The sequence below is a fragment of the Callionymus lyra genome, chromosome 1 (assembly GCF_982586985.1).
Source record: "Callionymus lyra chromosome 1, fCalLyr1.hap1.1, whole genome shotgun sequence".
NCBI classification, from domain to species: Eukaryota; Metazoa; Chordata; class Actinopteri; order Syngnathiformes; family Callionymidae; genus Callionymus; species Callionymus lyra.
In genome coordinates this window covers 5,021,580-5,034,545 of record NC_141818.1, presented here as the reverse complement: position 1 = coordinate 5,034,545, position 12,966 = coordinate 5,021,580, and the positions used below count along the sequence as shown (strand labels likewise).

At 39.4% G+C, this 12,966-nt stretch overlaps 2 protein-coding genes across 4 annotated transcripts; one reads left to right on the top strand and one right to left on the bottom strand.

Annotated features, from left to right (window-relative positions):
- Positions 1 to 228: 228 nt before the first annotated feature.
- On the top strand, positions 229 to 4,858 carry prlrb (prolactin receptor b). Of its 2 annotated transcripts, none has more exons than XM_087789202.1 (8): positions 229 to 291; positions 1,615 to 1,747; positions 1,804 to 1,973; positions 3,076 to 3,242; positions 3,880 to 4,021; positions 4,087 to 4,180; positions 4,246 to 4,315; positions 4,389 to 4,858. In XM_087789202.1, exons 1-8 carry the CDS (start codon positions 246 to 248, stop codon positions 4,851 to 4,853), a joined length of 1,287 nt encoding a protein of 428 aa, XP_087645328.1. In that variant the 5' UTR covers positions 229 to 245; the 3' UTR covers positions 4,854 to 4,858. The 2 variants fall into 2 exon arrangements, with proteins under 2 accessions (XP_087645328.1, XP_087645320.1); XM_087789194.1 differs by having other exon boundaries at positions 1,615 to 1,750.
- Positions 4,859 to 4,938: 80 nt separating this feature from the next.
- Positions 4,939 to 12,875, bottom strand: LOC148087542 (selenocysteine insertion sequence-binding protein 2-like). Of its 2 annotated transcripts, none has more exons than XM_087789173.1 (18): positions 12,709 to 12,875; positions 12,251 to 12,360; positions 11,986 to 12,145; positions 11,826 to 11,901; positions 10,279 to 10,487; positions 10,125 to 10,206; positions 9,970 to 10,049; positions 9,736 to 9,879; positions 9,576 to 9,659; positions 9,387 to 9,476; positions 9,187 to 9,316; positions 8,760 to 8,926; positions 8,559 to 8,688; positions 8,293 to 8,461; positions 8,007 to 8,227; positions 7,204 to 7,358; positions 5,818 to 6,019; positions 4,939 to 5,754 (listed from the first exon to the last, which is right to left on the bottom strand). In XM_087789173.1, the coding sequence occupies exons 1-18, from the start codon at positions 12,715 to 12,717 to the stop codon at positions 5,642 to 5,644; spliced, it is 2,331 nt and encodes a 776-aa protein (XP_087645299.1). In that variant the 5' UTR covers positions 12,718 to 12,875; the 3' UTR covers positions 4,939 to 5,641. The 2 variants fall into 2 exon arrangements, with proteins under 2 accessions (XP_087645299.1, XP_087645308.1); XM_087789182.1 differs by having other exon boundaries at positions 9,970 to 10,046.
- Positions 12,876 to 12,966: the final 91 nt, after the last annotated feature.

The window sequence follows — 12,966 nt, the reverse complement described above, 5'->3', positions numbered from 1 at the left end:
GTTTTTCTAGGTGTTATCTTGATCTTTTTAGTATCTATTTTTTGAGTGTTTTTTTTTTTGATTGTGTAAGCACTTTGTGACCCTGGTCTAGAAAAGCGCTCTATAAATATCAATTACATACTTACTTGCAGTGGCAGAAGGTCGACCGTATTTCCACTTGACTCTTTATTTTGGGTGCAAACAGCAGCCACGTGTTCGTAACACACCATCTAATGATGTCACCTTCAGTTCTCAGGACGCTCAGGATGAGAGACCGTCTGCTGCTCTGCCTGCTCTGTGCAGCAACCAACTGTAAGTTGTCAATCTGTGTGTCAATGACTGGATCACTTCTGGAAGGGCTTGATGGATTCCTAGCATCTTAACTACTTAAGGTTCTGTTTTCTACTGAAGGCGGTCGGTTTGATGGACCAATTTTGTGATTTTGACGTTTTTTCTCTTGTCTTAAAATGTTGCTGTTCTAGTTTCAGAAAAATAAACCCTGAAGATTTAGAAATAGTTAATACATTCTTTTATAGGAAGACACTCTTGAAGACTTTGTGGCCTGTGATGATGATTGAATATTAACACCTGGTTCTGAGCTGAAAGAGAAGAAAAGTGCAACATCTAGACGACTTCAATAGTTTATACCAGGGGTTTCCAAACTTCACCATGTCCGTGGACCCCCTTTATATACACAACCATCAAACATTTCCTTTCTTTTATTCACTTTTTAACATGTTAAACATTAGGAAAATATTATCAAATGTGTTTTCAGTAGTGTATATTTTAATTTAACAACTTTTCAAACACACTGTCAACAGATAAAAACAGATTTCCATCTTCCTCTCTTTGTCTTTTTTTGTATGTTTGATTGTTTGACCAAATGTTTTTCGTTACCTTAAAAAAGTTTCCTTTTGTTTCGGCGTCTGTTGCATGTTTTTGTATTAGTTGACACTGAAGTTTTGACGATCTTGGTCATTTTTTTTACCACTGTATCATATTTTCAAGTTTAAGAGGACCAAGATATCTAAGCTTTCTTAGCAGCACAACTTTCCGCAGCAGGGCTTGTTGATCTATTCCTGTCTTTGGTCTTTTTTCCTCTCAGAATCCTGCTAAGTAACTCGCGACAGGCTACTTGACACAGAACATGACATCATCAAAGGGGTTGTGGTACGATTTGAAACTTGAGAATCTGAAGATCAAGACAGTTTGGGTGTTGTACGTTCATTGCAATTGGTTAAAAACATTTTTTATTTCATATTATATTGTATAAAATTGGAGTCCTTCCTTCCCTGACATTTTTCAAGGGGCCCTTGTAGGGACTTCCACTTTGAAAACCATTGCAAACACTCATCTGAAAGCAGAGAAATTCAGCTTTCCATTATATTACAGTCATTACGGTATCACGCAATAGGTCCTAAACACAGAGCAGCTTCACCTGCACATGCATCAATAGTCATAACATTCTAATTCGTCGATGAAAACTATTAAATATCTGATTCATATTGACAGTGTATGTATTTGCAAAGGCATGAAGCTGAATGAAGTAGTTCACTGAGAGGGTGTGAGACCACAAGACATATGTGTTTCAGCTCAGTTTTTTTCTAAACCCTGATCAGGTCCATGTGTTTCTAGGCCACTCTCTGCCGGGGAAGCCAGCGCTGCTTAGCTGCAGGTCTCCAGAGAAGGAGACCTTCACCTGCCGGTGGCGACCCGGCTCGGACGGCGGGCTCGGGACCACCTACCGCCTCTTCTACGAGAGAGAGAGGTGGTCTATGTGGGGGGTCCGTCGCAGGAGAGAAGCTGACGTCTTTTGTCCCACAGGTTGAAGGGATCGCACGAGTGCCCGGACTACCTCTCCGCCGGTGAGAACTCCTGCTTCTTCGACAAGAAGCACACATGCATCTGGGTGGACTACACCCTGACCGTGGTGGCCTCCAACCGAGACGGGAATGTCACCTCAGACGCCCTGAAGTTTGACGTGATGGACATCGGTACGGAGGTCGAAACACTTTTACTGAAGTTCACATATATGTCACCTAGAGGGGGGTTTGACTGCGACTTGGGTTGTTTTCTAGTCTGAGCTGAAAACTGATGCCCCAACAGTATGAAGGAAAACTGGTTTCACTGCTATTGTTGGCCAACATTACTACTATACATTTGCCACAGTACATGAGGGAGGATGAGGGAGGTGGTGTTTAGTAACGGCCGAGGGTTCACTTGAGGCATTAAAGTTCATAGGGAAGTCTTTAACAGAGGAAAAGTTCATTTCTAACATGTCTTAACTATGGCAAGAATCTGGTGGTATAAATGGATATATATGTAGTATTGTCGAGTACTTGACTCTCTTTCATTTGTTTTCAAACCAAAATATGTCCAAACATCAGCTTTAAAAGCTGCTGGAGTCCACTGTATCCTCTCGTCCTCAGTCATGGCTCTGATCTCACAGGATTTGATTGTTCCTTTAGCTGCAGAGGAATTAATAACCGTTGCCATCTAGCGGTCAGAAGTTTAGTTGCAACTCAGAAATAAACAAACAGAGTGCATATAAGAAAAACTATTTAATTATTAATTTTATACATCATTTATTTTAACATAAAACATAATGATTAATAATTATTATAAATTAAAATTTGAAAGACAAAAGTTAAATTGTCTTTATTTATTTGTTAATCAATATAGTGCTGTTGAATATGAATACAGTATTATGAAATAAACAATCATGATATTTAAGTGTATTTTCTTATACCTTGATTCAGTACAGTGGCTTGATTTTGAAAAGGTCACTAGATGGCGCTCTTTGCTTTATAATCTTTGGCCTTTTAATCTGCCAATTTCATGATACATCATCTGCTTATCAGTAACTAATGTCATGTCAAACTGGGAGGAGGTCCCGGGACAGACCAGATTGTCCTGGTGTCTTCAACTTCTCCCCCTGTGATCTAAGAATGAAAAAACATGTTCAAACTCTTCACAAATCTGGTCCAAAAATATCTTTTGTGACGTCATGTTGTGACAAACTGCCTTCTACGTGATTATGAACAACACAAGTGGTGGTTTCTCTAAGAGCTAGACAAACTTAATTCTTCTCAACAGTGCAGCCTGATCCCCCCATAAATGTGACGGCTCGATACGAAGACCACAATGGAAGCAGCAGCCTCCAGGTGAACTGGAACCAACCGGACAACACCGACACCGGATCGGGTTGGGTCACGATCAAGTACCTTTTGCGGGTCGGACGAAAGGACACCAACAACTGGGAGGTCAGACCCACTCGGGTGTTAACCCTTTACTTATGTCGATGGTTGATGCAACATGTACACAGCTGCCTAGATGAGTTCACTGAGAGGGAGTGAGATGACAAGTGTGGAGTGAGAGTATATTAAGCGAGTCTGAATGACATTTTATATTTAATCAGTGTTTGTTCTCTTTCAAGAATGTTTCAAAAAGGTCCAGAATTATTTTTTTTGTTAGTATGTTAAAAAAAGAAGTTCATAATCTACTGGAGTTTCTATTGTGATAAAGTTGAAATATCCAGTTTTGTTCATCATTTTAAACAGTCCAAAAGTAATGATGAAATAACTTTCAGATATTTAAAATACTTATATTAAAAACATTTCTAGCTATAGTACATAAATAGCTCTTCAATAGCTGTGATCCAGCTATTGAAGAATCAGAATCATAAACTTTTACTTGTTGTTTAGTGTTGTTAACACGACATATAATTTTGTGTGATGACTTCAAAGGGTAATATAATGAAATAACATGAACGACATAAAAGACAATAATAAAATGCAATAAATTGCACATTTTTAACCTTAAGTATGAAAATCTTTGACATTCTACAACTTTCTAAACGCATCAATGCTCACAACACTGACGATGGTGGCATTTTCGAAGGAGTACGAGTCCGGGAAACGAACCCACTTCACTCTATACAGCGTCGTCCCCGGGACAGTCTATGCCGTCCAGGTGCGAGGCAGACTAGACTACGGATCCTGGAGCGAGTGGAGCGACGAAGCATTTGTTGACGTGCCCGACAGTAAGTCTGTTCCTAGCACTGAACAGACCGATAACTTTTATCTAAATTGTGTCTTTTTCAAACAGAAGATGAATTGACAGATCAGCCTTTATGGATCACAGTTTGTGTCGTCTCCACCGTCGCTTTTTTCGCCTTTTTCTGGTGCAATTTTGTGAAGAAGTAAGTCTGACTTTTTGAATCTGGACGTACCATCGTCGTCATAACATCTTGTTTTTATCCACCAGTGTGAAGTGGCTCCTGCTGCCTCCAGTTCCAGGTCCAAAGATCCGAGGCCTCGATGTTCAACTGCTGAAGGTTTTTTTACGATGACGCTTTTCATTCGCTCTCTGATCAACTGGGTGAAAGATGTTTCTTCTTCTTCCTCCAGAGTGGACGATACGAGGACATCGTCTCCGCTCTGATCCCGGAGCAGAGTTTTCCTCTGCGGTCGAGCGAGGAGGAGCAGCCTGAGGATTATCTTGTCGTAACCGAGGGCGACGACGCTCCGGAGAACTACGAGCTGAGGAAAAGCTTCACATCATCCTGTCTGGAGCCTTCAGCTCCGATGGAGCCGGAGAAGGAACAGAAACACAGACCGGAGGTCGTGGATCGTTGCCATCCAGACGTGTACGTCGACGGCAGCTGGACTTTTCCAAAGAGCTTCACGAATGTTCGGACTCAGGAGGGTCTGCAGGACTATTACAGCAGGGTCAGGGCGGTGACAAGTGACAGTTTGATACTTCTAGAGAACACATGTCAAGACCTCAGGATGAAACATGAGGCTGCGACACCCACTGAGGGGGTTTATAGCACGTGTGGATACGTATGTGCGGCTCCAGAGGGTTCACTGTGAAGAGATCCTACATTTTTCATGGATGCATGTCATGTTTGATTTTGCTTTAAAACTTCCAAATATAAAAAATAGAGACATTTTAAGGTTGTACTGTTTTAGAAAAATTAGATTTATTACATCAACATTTCAGCTCATGAATAAATTCCAATCTAGTGGTTTGAATTATGTACATTCACAATCTTGATTCTCTTTCAAAGAAAATCTCAGAATCAACAGAAAAATGTCACGTAATCGTGATGAAAATTAAATTGAACCACTTCCGGGGTTGATTTTCTTTTCACATCATCCCTCACTAGAATATACAACACTTGAAATTAGCTAACTTTTTTTTGCGTGGATGTAATGATTTGAAAAACAGGTTAAGTGCAATGCATTTTAACTGTAAATTAATTAACTATTTTAATTGTATAACATTAAAAAGGTTCCTCATGTTATGTAGTTAATAGTTGTACGCCATTCAGCCTCAACATTATGACCATCTGCTCTATGAAACAACAAAGCTGCTAGTGGTTATCAAAACTTTTAAGCTTCATCAGACTTTTAATCAAACAAATCTCAAGAGCTACGATTTCAGAAGAGGGTACAGGTGGTCATAATGAATTGGCTAACTGGCAGGTTCACATTATGGATCTGTTAAAGGGTTTTTTTGGTCCTCTGCCTACGCGTCCACGTCAAAGCCACTCATGGGACCTGATTTTAGCGTTTCAAAATTAATTATTCTAAATTAAATTAAGTTTTGGGTTAATATTTGCAACATCTCAGCTTCTTCTGGAGCGAGTCGCGGCTCGTCAGCTCGGCTCCACCTCCCCGTCAACCACGTGGCTCTCCGGGTTCACCAGCTTGGACTGGAAGTCCAGAACTTTATGGTTGCAGTCCTTCAGCAGAGTCTTCCACAGTTTGACTGTTGGAGAGACAGATGAGTGACTCTGGGCGACCATCTGTGCAGCCAACTAGTTTCACTCACTGTATTCGGGTTCGTCTGGTGGTGCGGGCGATGGATCGGAGCCTCCGGTGCAGCTCTGTGTGTCGATGTCTTGTCCCTCGTCTATGTTAGCAGCTGGCCAGTCTTCTCCTTCCTCGTGCTCCGCCTGCTCCAGGCTGCAGACCATCACCTCGTAAGCTTTCCTGGCCTCAGACGAAAGCTCGATCATCTTGTGGTAGTGGTCCTGTCAAGAGGGAAAGAGCGCCTGTGAGGCTCGTGTTCAAATGTGTGACTCGTGTAAACGCCACAAACACACAACACCGACTCAAGATTTGGTGAGATGCTAAATATTTACAAGTGCAAATCTGCCGACTCATCAAATTGTCAATAGATGAATAAGGGTTTTCGCAAATGGTGGTAAGTGGCTGGTTTTGAAACGACAACACGTCTTTCCCATTTTTAAAGCTCCATGGATGCAGTCTTTGTGGAAGCATGTTTGACTTTGGTTGCAAGAAATGAACCCCCTTAAAAAGAGTGACTCTTTGTACATGGATTTGTTTTCCTGTTGTTGTTTGTTCAAAAAGGAATTTAATGTTTTTATTTTGTGGACAACTACATGCTTAACATTAAAAAACAAATAAATACTTCAAGTTCACAGTCTTGTCTGCAAAAACAATGTTTTTGAGGAAAACAAATGTGTACCTATGTTTGCAATTATTGACGATAAACAAGTTGCTTCCTCTGATAAATGCTCCTCAATAGAGCCAGAAATATTTTTTCTTATTAAGGGAAAATCATTGGACAATAACAAAAAATATCATTTATTAAAATTGGGCTATTTTTGTCTAAAAAAAGGAAAATAGCAGCTTTCAAAATGATTTTATCATGACTTAACTAGCCCCCCAAAGGGGGCGCTATAGGACACACAATGTCATCCAGCGATTGAAGAATCAGTATCATAAACTTTTACTTCCAGTGTTGTTAACACAACACAGAATTTTGTGTGATGACTTTAAAGAGTAAAATAATCAAATAACATGAATGACATAAGAAGAAATGAATAAAATGCAATAAATTAAAATAAGATACAATATTATAAAATGGCATAAAAAATAATAAATCCTGAAACTGAAATGAATTAAAATACAATTACATTTAATTAAATAATATTCATGATCCAAACAGCAGACGTGAAGAAAGAGTTGAACTTGAACTTGAATATAAAGCAGTGGTCCCCAATTCCCAGTCCAGGGACTGGTACTCAAAAGAAAAAGTAGAAAACTATTGACTATAAGTGAAATAAAATGATAATTTATTTTGTACCATTTGTATATAGAGGTTGGTCTGTGAATATAAAGCGACATCAAACCGGTCAGTCGGTCGGGGACCCCTGATGTAAAGTGAAAGATTGGACAAGTGTATCCTCACCTGAGCGCCGTCGTAGTTGAAGATGCCCACCAGGCTGACCGGCACCACTTTATTGAGGCAGCGGCCCAAAGCCTTCCTGGAGAGAGCGAAGACGAACGGCACTTCCTGTTCACGACACGTGTTGATGATGGTGTGTAGAGCCTCGTCCAGGCCTCCTGAAACATCAAGCATGGGACACATTTGAATGTTCAGCACCGAAGATGGTGTCAAAGATGTTACGTCAGTCCTCAACATTTTTAGAAAAGTCTTATTGATGAGAAAAGAGATGGACAAGATTAAGATGGATTTACAAACAAAAAAATGATTTTCTTTGTAGGTCTCATCAGCCACAGTCTCTTCTTTTCTCATGTAAAACATGGGAGAAGCTGGGATATGGAAACACATGCACTATTATATCAACATTTTATATTGAAATTAAGATACTTTGAATTAAAAAACATTGAATTGATAACATTCACGTTTGAATGATTGGAATTAGAATATCAGACTATGTGTAAGAAATCCTCTCTTGTGCTGGCTTTTTATATTTAATATATAAATCTATGAATTAAATAATATTGATTAAAAAAAATATATATATATTGATCAATAATATTGATGTAAAAAAATGTATTCATTTAAAAACAAATTCAACCTTTGAATATAGAAATGATTGAAGTGAATTATTTATAAAATAAAATCACTTTTAGAAACCAACAACATTTAATGAAAAAAACAAAGTTTAAACATTTGAAATGTTAAATTCAACCATTCAAGTTCTGATGACACCGATATACGTCGGTACTGGGGGAAAGGAAACCCACCTTTGGACTGAACGCGCTCACAGTTGGGCGAGATGACGACACACTTGACCTTCCTGAGTTTGAGGTGCTTGAGCACCTCGCGCAGACCCATCACAATCCTCCGCTTCATCCGTGCCTTCATGGGGTCTTTCTGGTGCAGACGGTCCTGGAACCGGACCAGCTCCTTCAGCAGAGTCGTCACGCACTCGTCCACCTCTTTGCTCAGCATCTGACTGCAGTAGCTGAGATGAGATGGAAGCGTGAGTGAAGGTTTGTTTTTAACACGCGTCACACTAAAACAACTCACTCTCTGAACTTTCTGCTGTGGATCTTGGGCTTCGGAATAGAGTCGGTGACAGTTTGTGTTGATTGTTGCTCCACCACTTCCTCTTTGTGAGACTCTGTGTTGTCTTTATGTGCTTCATCCACGTGACTCTCCTCCTCTTCTTCTTGGATCACAGTATCAGTTTCTTCATCTGGGATGATAATCGTCAAAACAAACAACCTTTAAATTTAACTTTCAAGAATTTAAACCAAATATCAAAAATCAAACAAGTTGTGTAACTATCTGACCTGCTGAGTTTTCTGCGATTTGCTCTTCTTCTGCTGCATCAGTGGCTTGTACCGCCTCCGTTTCAGGAAGAAGACCCTGCTCCTCCAGGAGTCGCCTCTGCTTCCGCTCCTCCCTTTCTTTCAGGATGATCTATTCAAGAGCAGAAATGTTTTCAGACACTTTGTGTGTTGACAGTTGTTGGTCAGGACGAAAGAGACAACCTTCTTCAGAGGAGTGGGCTTCTTGGCTTTAGGCACCTCCCGCTGCTTGCCTTTCTTCACGAGAGGACTGGTGGAGTCCAGAGGGTTGTGGGCGATTTTTTCCTGCTGCCACGGCGCCTTCTTCTGCACTGGTGGCTGTTTGGGGATAAAAGGAAGGCCACCACCCACTGCAGAGGAGAAACAAGAAAAGAATGTTTTTTTTTTTATGACAAAAGAAATGCACTGAAAGATCACAAAAAAAAAGGTTGGTATGTAATTGATAAAGATGGCATGTGACACATCCATTGATCCATTCGTCTATCATCTTGCAGAGTTTATTTTCTTTTTATAAAGGTAGACCTATTAAAAACAGTGTGTTTCCATGTGGGCAAACAATAACGACAAACCATTTTTTTTCTACAAGTTCACGTTTCTGAATGCTGCTCACCTGAGATGACGGACTTCACGTCCTGCTTCGTTTTCTGAGATTTTTGTGTTTCTTCAAGGACAGCCAGCATGTTCCCAAAGTCGAGCTGAACTGGAGCTTTACTCTTCTTCCCCGAGGTCTTCTGAGCAACCTTAGTAATGATAATAACAGCCATGATTTATAATGTTCTTTGCTCCATATAAAAACACATCAAATCAAACCTGTGGTTTCTTGATCATCTCTTGCTGGGACTTTAGAGAAGACTTTTCCTTGAGCTGGTCAGTTGACAGATGCTGATCCTTAGGGTTTTCCTTTTTAAAAAAATATATGTATTGTTTATTATATATATTATTTATATTCGTTTGTATTCTAGGCCTATCTAAACAAAGTTACTGTCCACGTGCTTCTACCTTCTTGCCTAGTTTGGATGCATAGCTGCTGCTCGTCACTTCACAAAATCCAGATGCAGTCAATCCTGGGAATTCTTCCTCATCCTGACCAAGAAATAAATCAGTTATTGATGATATTAACATGATGACATTAAGAAATGACACACAATGATATGAATACCTCAAATTTTGGGGGTTCCTGATGGGTCAAACACTCCTCGTCCTCATCTTCTGCGTCTTCGTTGGAATCTTTAGGTTTCTTTTTCTTCCTTCTCCGTTTCTTTTTTCCCATGTTGCCTTCTTCCTGGAGGGAATTGTGATCCTCCTATGTAAGGAAGTAAATATATCTCATTCTCGTGACTTTCAAAATGAAACAAACCAAACAAATGAATTGTTTTATCGACAAGAGACTGACCTGTTGATTGTCTCTGGTTGTCGTTTCTCTAGAAGGTTTTTTGGGGGGCTGAGAGGCGACATTGGCCCAGGAAGTCCCTGCTGGATGCAAGACATGAAGGTTTTTAAAATTAATAAAAGCTTCCAAAGGTTGTGATATTTATGATGTACTCTAACCTGGTGCAATGTCAGGGGAGTCAGAATTGTTTTCAGTCGGAGTAACTCGGGGGTCAGAGGACGGTGGATCTTCCTTACTAGGCTGTTCATCAAATCACATGACATTAATTATCTTTGCAAATACTGAAATATTATGAATGTTTAGAATAAGTACCTTCCAGGGTGAACGTGGTATACGAGGGCTCACGGGTGAAGGAGTATTTCTCCAGCTGTCTTTTTGAACCAGTAGGACGTCTGGTCTCGCCGCCGGCAGGCCGCCCAACTCGGGGAAATCTGCCATTTTCACTTCAAAGTGGCTCATGCTTGTGTGATCAGGTCTGGGTCTTCGGGCAGAGTTTGGCGTTGATCTCGGTCCTCGATCGCCTGAGGAGCAGTTTAATGATCGTAAAAGATCAAAAGGTATAGCGTACACATTGCGGCCAGAAAACTGCATCTTTCCTTGAAATAAATGAATCTGAAGTCATCTTCTTTTCTTTATTTCTCCCTTTTCTTTTTTGTTTACTTCTATATTTTCTGTCGTCGCATGTGCATGTTTATGAGGAGGGTGTGAACATAATAACAAACCTAAATATTAGGATATTTTTACACAATATCATATTGATATTCGACAGCAAAGAATTGATTTAAAAACAAAAATATATATATTTTCATCACAGTTTATATTCAATAACTTATGTATAAATGTTTTTTACTTAAATTAATAATACATTAATATGTAAATATTCACATAACTGCACATTGTCCTTTTAAAATAAACTGAACTGAACTTGTTAATGTTTGTGTTGTAATTAAACTTTTTGCCGCTAGATGGCAGCAGTCATTACATCTTCCGAAGCAGGAACAAAAAAATCCCTCCAGTTCCCAGCAATGACTGAGAGCGAGAGCATACAGTAGACTACAGTAAACTATAGTAGAAATATTTTTGTTTAAAAACAAATAACAGCAGCTACAACTTAATTATGCAACGCAAGAGTCAAGAATTACAACAATACTATAAATATATCCTTGTTCGTACAGGATCATATAATTGCCACTGTGTCATTATACGTATCGTTTCTCCAGATACGTCCCAATAAACAGCCCTTATATGTATAGATGACAACTCTGTAACTACCAAATATATTGCACACATGTGGCTTGTATTTGTGAGTTTTGGTTTTCATATTAATATTACGCTCCATTTAGTTTAGGACATTGTTAAAAGTATGTAGAAAAAACTATTTAAAATGAAAGCAAAGACTTATCCCTTTTGTTGTCTTAGGGTCAAGGTGAACGACCTCCCTGGCTTCTATAACTACATATGCAGTGGTGGAGGTCGTTGACCTTGACCCAGAAGACAACACAAGGGTTAAATTATGTATCCAGTGGAAGGTATCATACAAAAGACAAATTGTTGACATGTTGATTCAGATGTTTAGTTTTACTAAACAAATTCAACAACAAAGTCAATTAGCATGTTTTACATACAATATCTAAAACAGTTTTTTTAAATTAACAAAATGAAAATCGAGGAAATAAACATGAAGTTTGAGTTTACAACTTCACTTCCTAATCATCCTTAGTCATGATTTTATATGCGAATTATTTAACATGGTTACATAAAAAAAAAAAATACAGCCCGACTGAAGTAGGTCCCATGTTAGCATTTTTAATGATTAGTTCAAAGTGTGAACTACAAAACTAGACCCAGAACATTCTTACCTTTAACATGTGCATCAGCAGAATTCCTGCCATTGATTTTGCCTTGTGTAAAAACCTGGCTGTTGCTTTTCGATGCCTGTACGATGAGAAACAAACATCGGTATTAAGAAACGACAGCTTCATTGTACAGCACAAGCGGTTGTTAATAAACGGATTAAACCTTTTCTCTGGGATCGTACAGTTGTCTCTCTCTTCGACGGCCATCGTAACTGGATTCGTTTGCGAAGCCACGACCGAAGCGGCCGGAATTTCTTTGACCTTCCCCAGGTTTTTCTTCTTGGTTGTCATAGGATTGCTTTGATCTGAGACCAGAATGACACCTTTGAAGACAAATACACAAACATGTTAATATTGTTTTTTTTAAGATCAACAATAATAAATTCGAACATGTTAGAAGAGTAAATGTAAAAGAGAATAGTGTTAACCTTCTCCAGGAGCGTTCAGGATCCTTCAAATGCGGTGGCAGAGAAGATGCATGTTCTTCAGGAGACTTGTGTTTGTGGAAGGACTCCTCATTGTGTAACAGTTTGCCTTCCTTCAGAAAGGTAAACAGGCATCAAAACCCTTTGACAGTTAACATATATTAAAGTATGATACAGCTTGTAAGATAATCTTTCACTCAGATAATAGTTAGCCTTTGAAAATAGTTGCGGAATATTAAATAAATAAAATGACGTCACGGATATCGATAGCTGTCGAAGTTGCAGCCATTCTGCAGAAAGTTTGTTTTGAAGAAAAGAACAAGCATATATACTTTACGCTTTAACTGAGAAACTTTCAGCTCGAGTAGCTTTGATGACAGTTGACAAAAGTACTAAAGTAGATGTAGTAGTGTGAGCTAATAGGTTAGCTAAACAATATCGTCGTTATTTTTGTCTCTCACCGTCTCCATTTTTGTTGTTACTCGAAATGAAGTCCGATCTTCGCATGATCACAGGATCTTTCACGTGTTGTCATTATTCCTCGGGCGATCGGTGAGCGTTCTTTTAACGCGACGAGTTAGATAAGCTAAGCTAAGCTAAGCAACCTGTTTGACAACAGCAGCTAGCTCGGCTCGTATCGGACACTGTATGCCGTGATTGACAACGCCCCCTGCAGCACAGGAGTGGAACTACTTCACTAAATAGCACGACTTGCTGTT

Coding starts and splice junctions, on each gene's coding strand:
- prlrb (XM_087789194.1), top strand. CDS start 246: ATGAGAGACCGTCTGCTGCTCTGCCTGCTCTGTGCAGCAACCAACT. Junction 292..1,614: donor GCTCTGTGCAGCAACCAACT/GTAAGTTGTCAA, acceptor ATGTGTTTCTAG/GCCACTCTCTGCCGGGGAAG. Junction 4,181..4,245: donor TGGTGCAATTTTGTGAAGAA/GTAAGTCTGACT, acceptor TTTATCCACCAG/TGTGAAGTGGCTCCTGCTGC.
- LOC148087542 (XM_087789173.1), bottom strand. Junction 9,880..9,969: donor CAACCAGAGACAATCAACAG/GTCAGTCTCTTG, acceptor TTCCTTACATAG/GAGGATCACAATTCCCTCCA. Junction 9,317..9,386: donor AGATGATCAAGAAACCACAG/GTTTGATTTGAT, acceptor ATCATTACTAAG/GTTGCTCAGAAGACCTCGGG.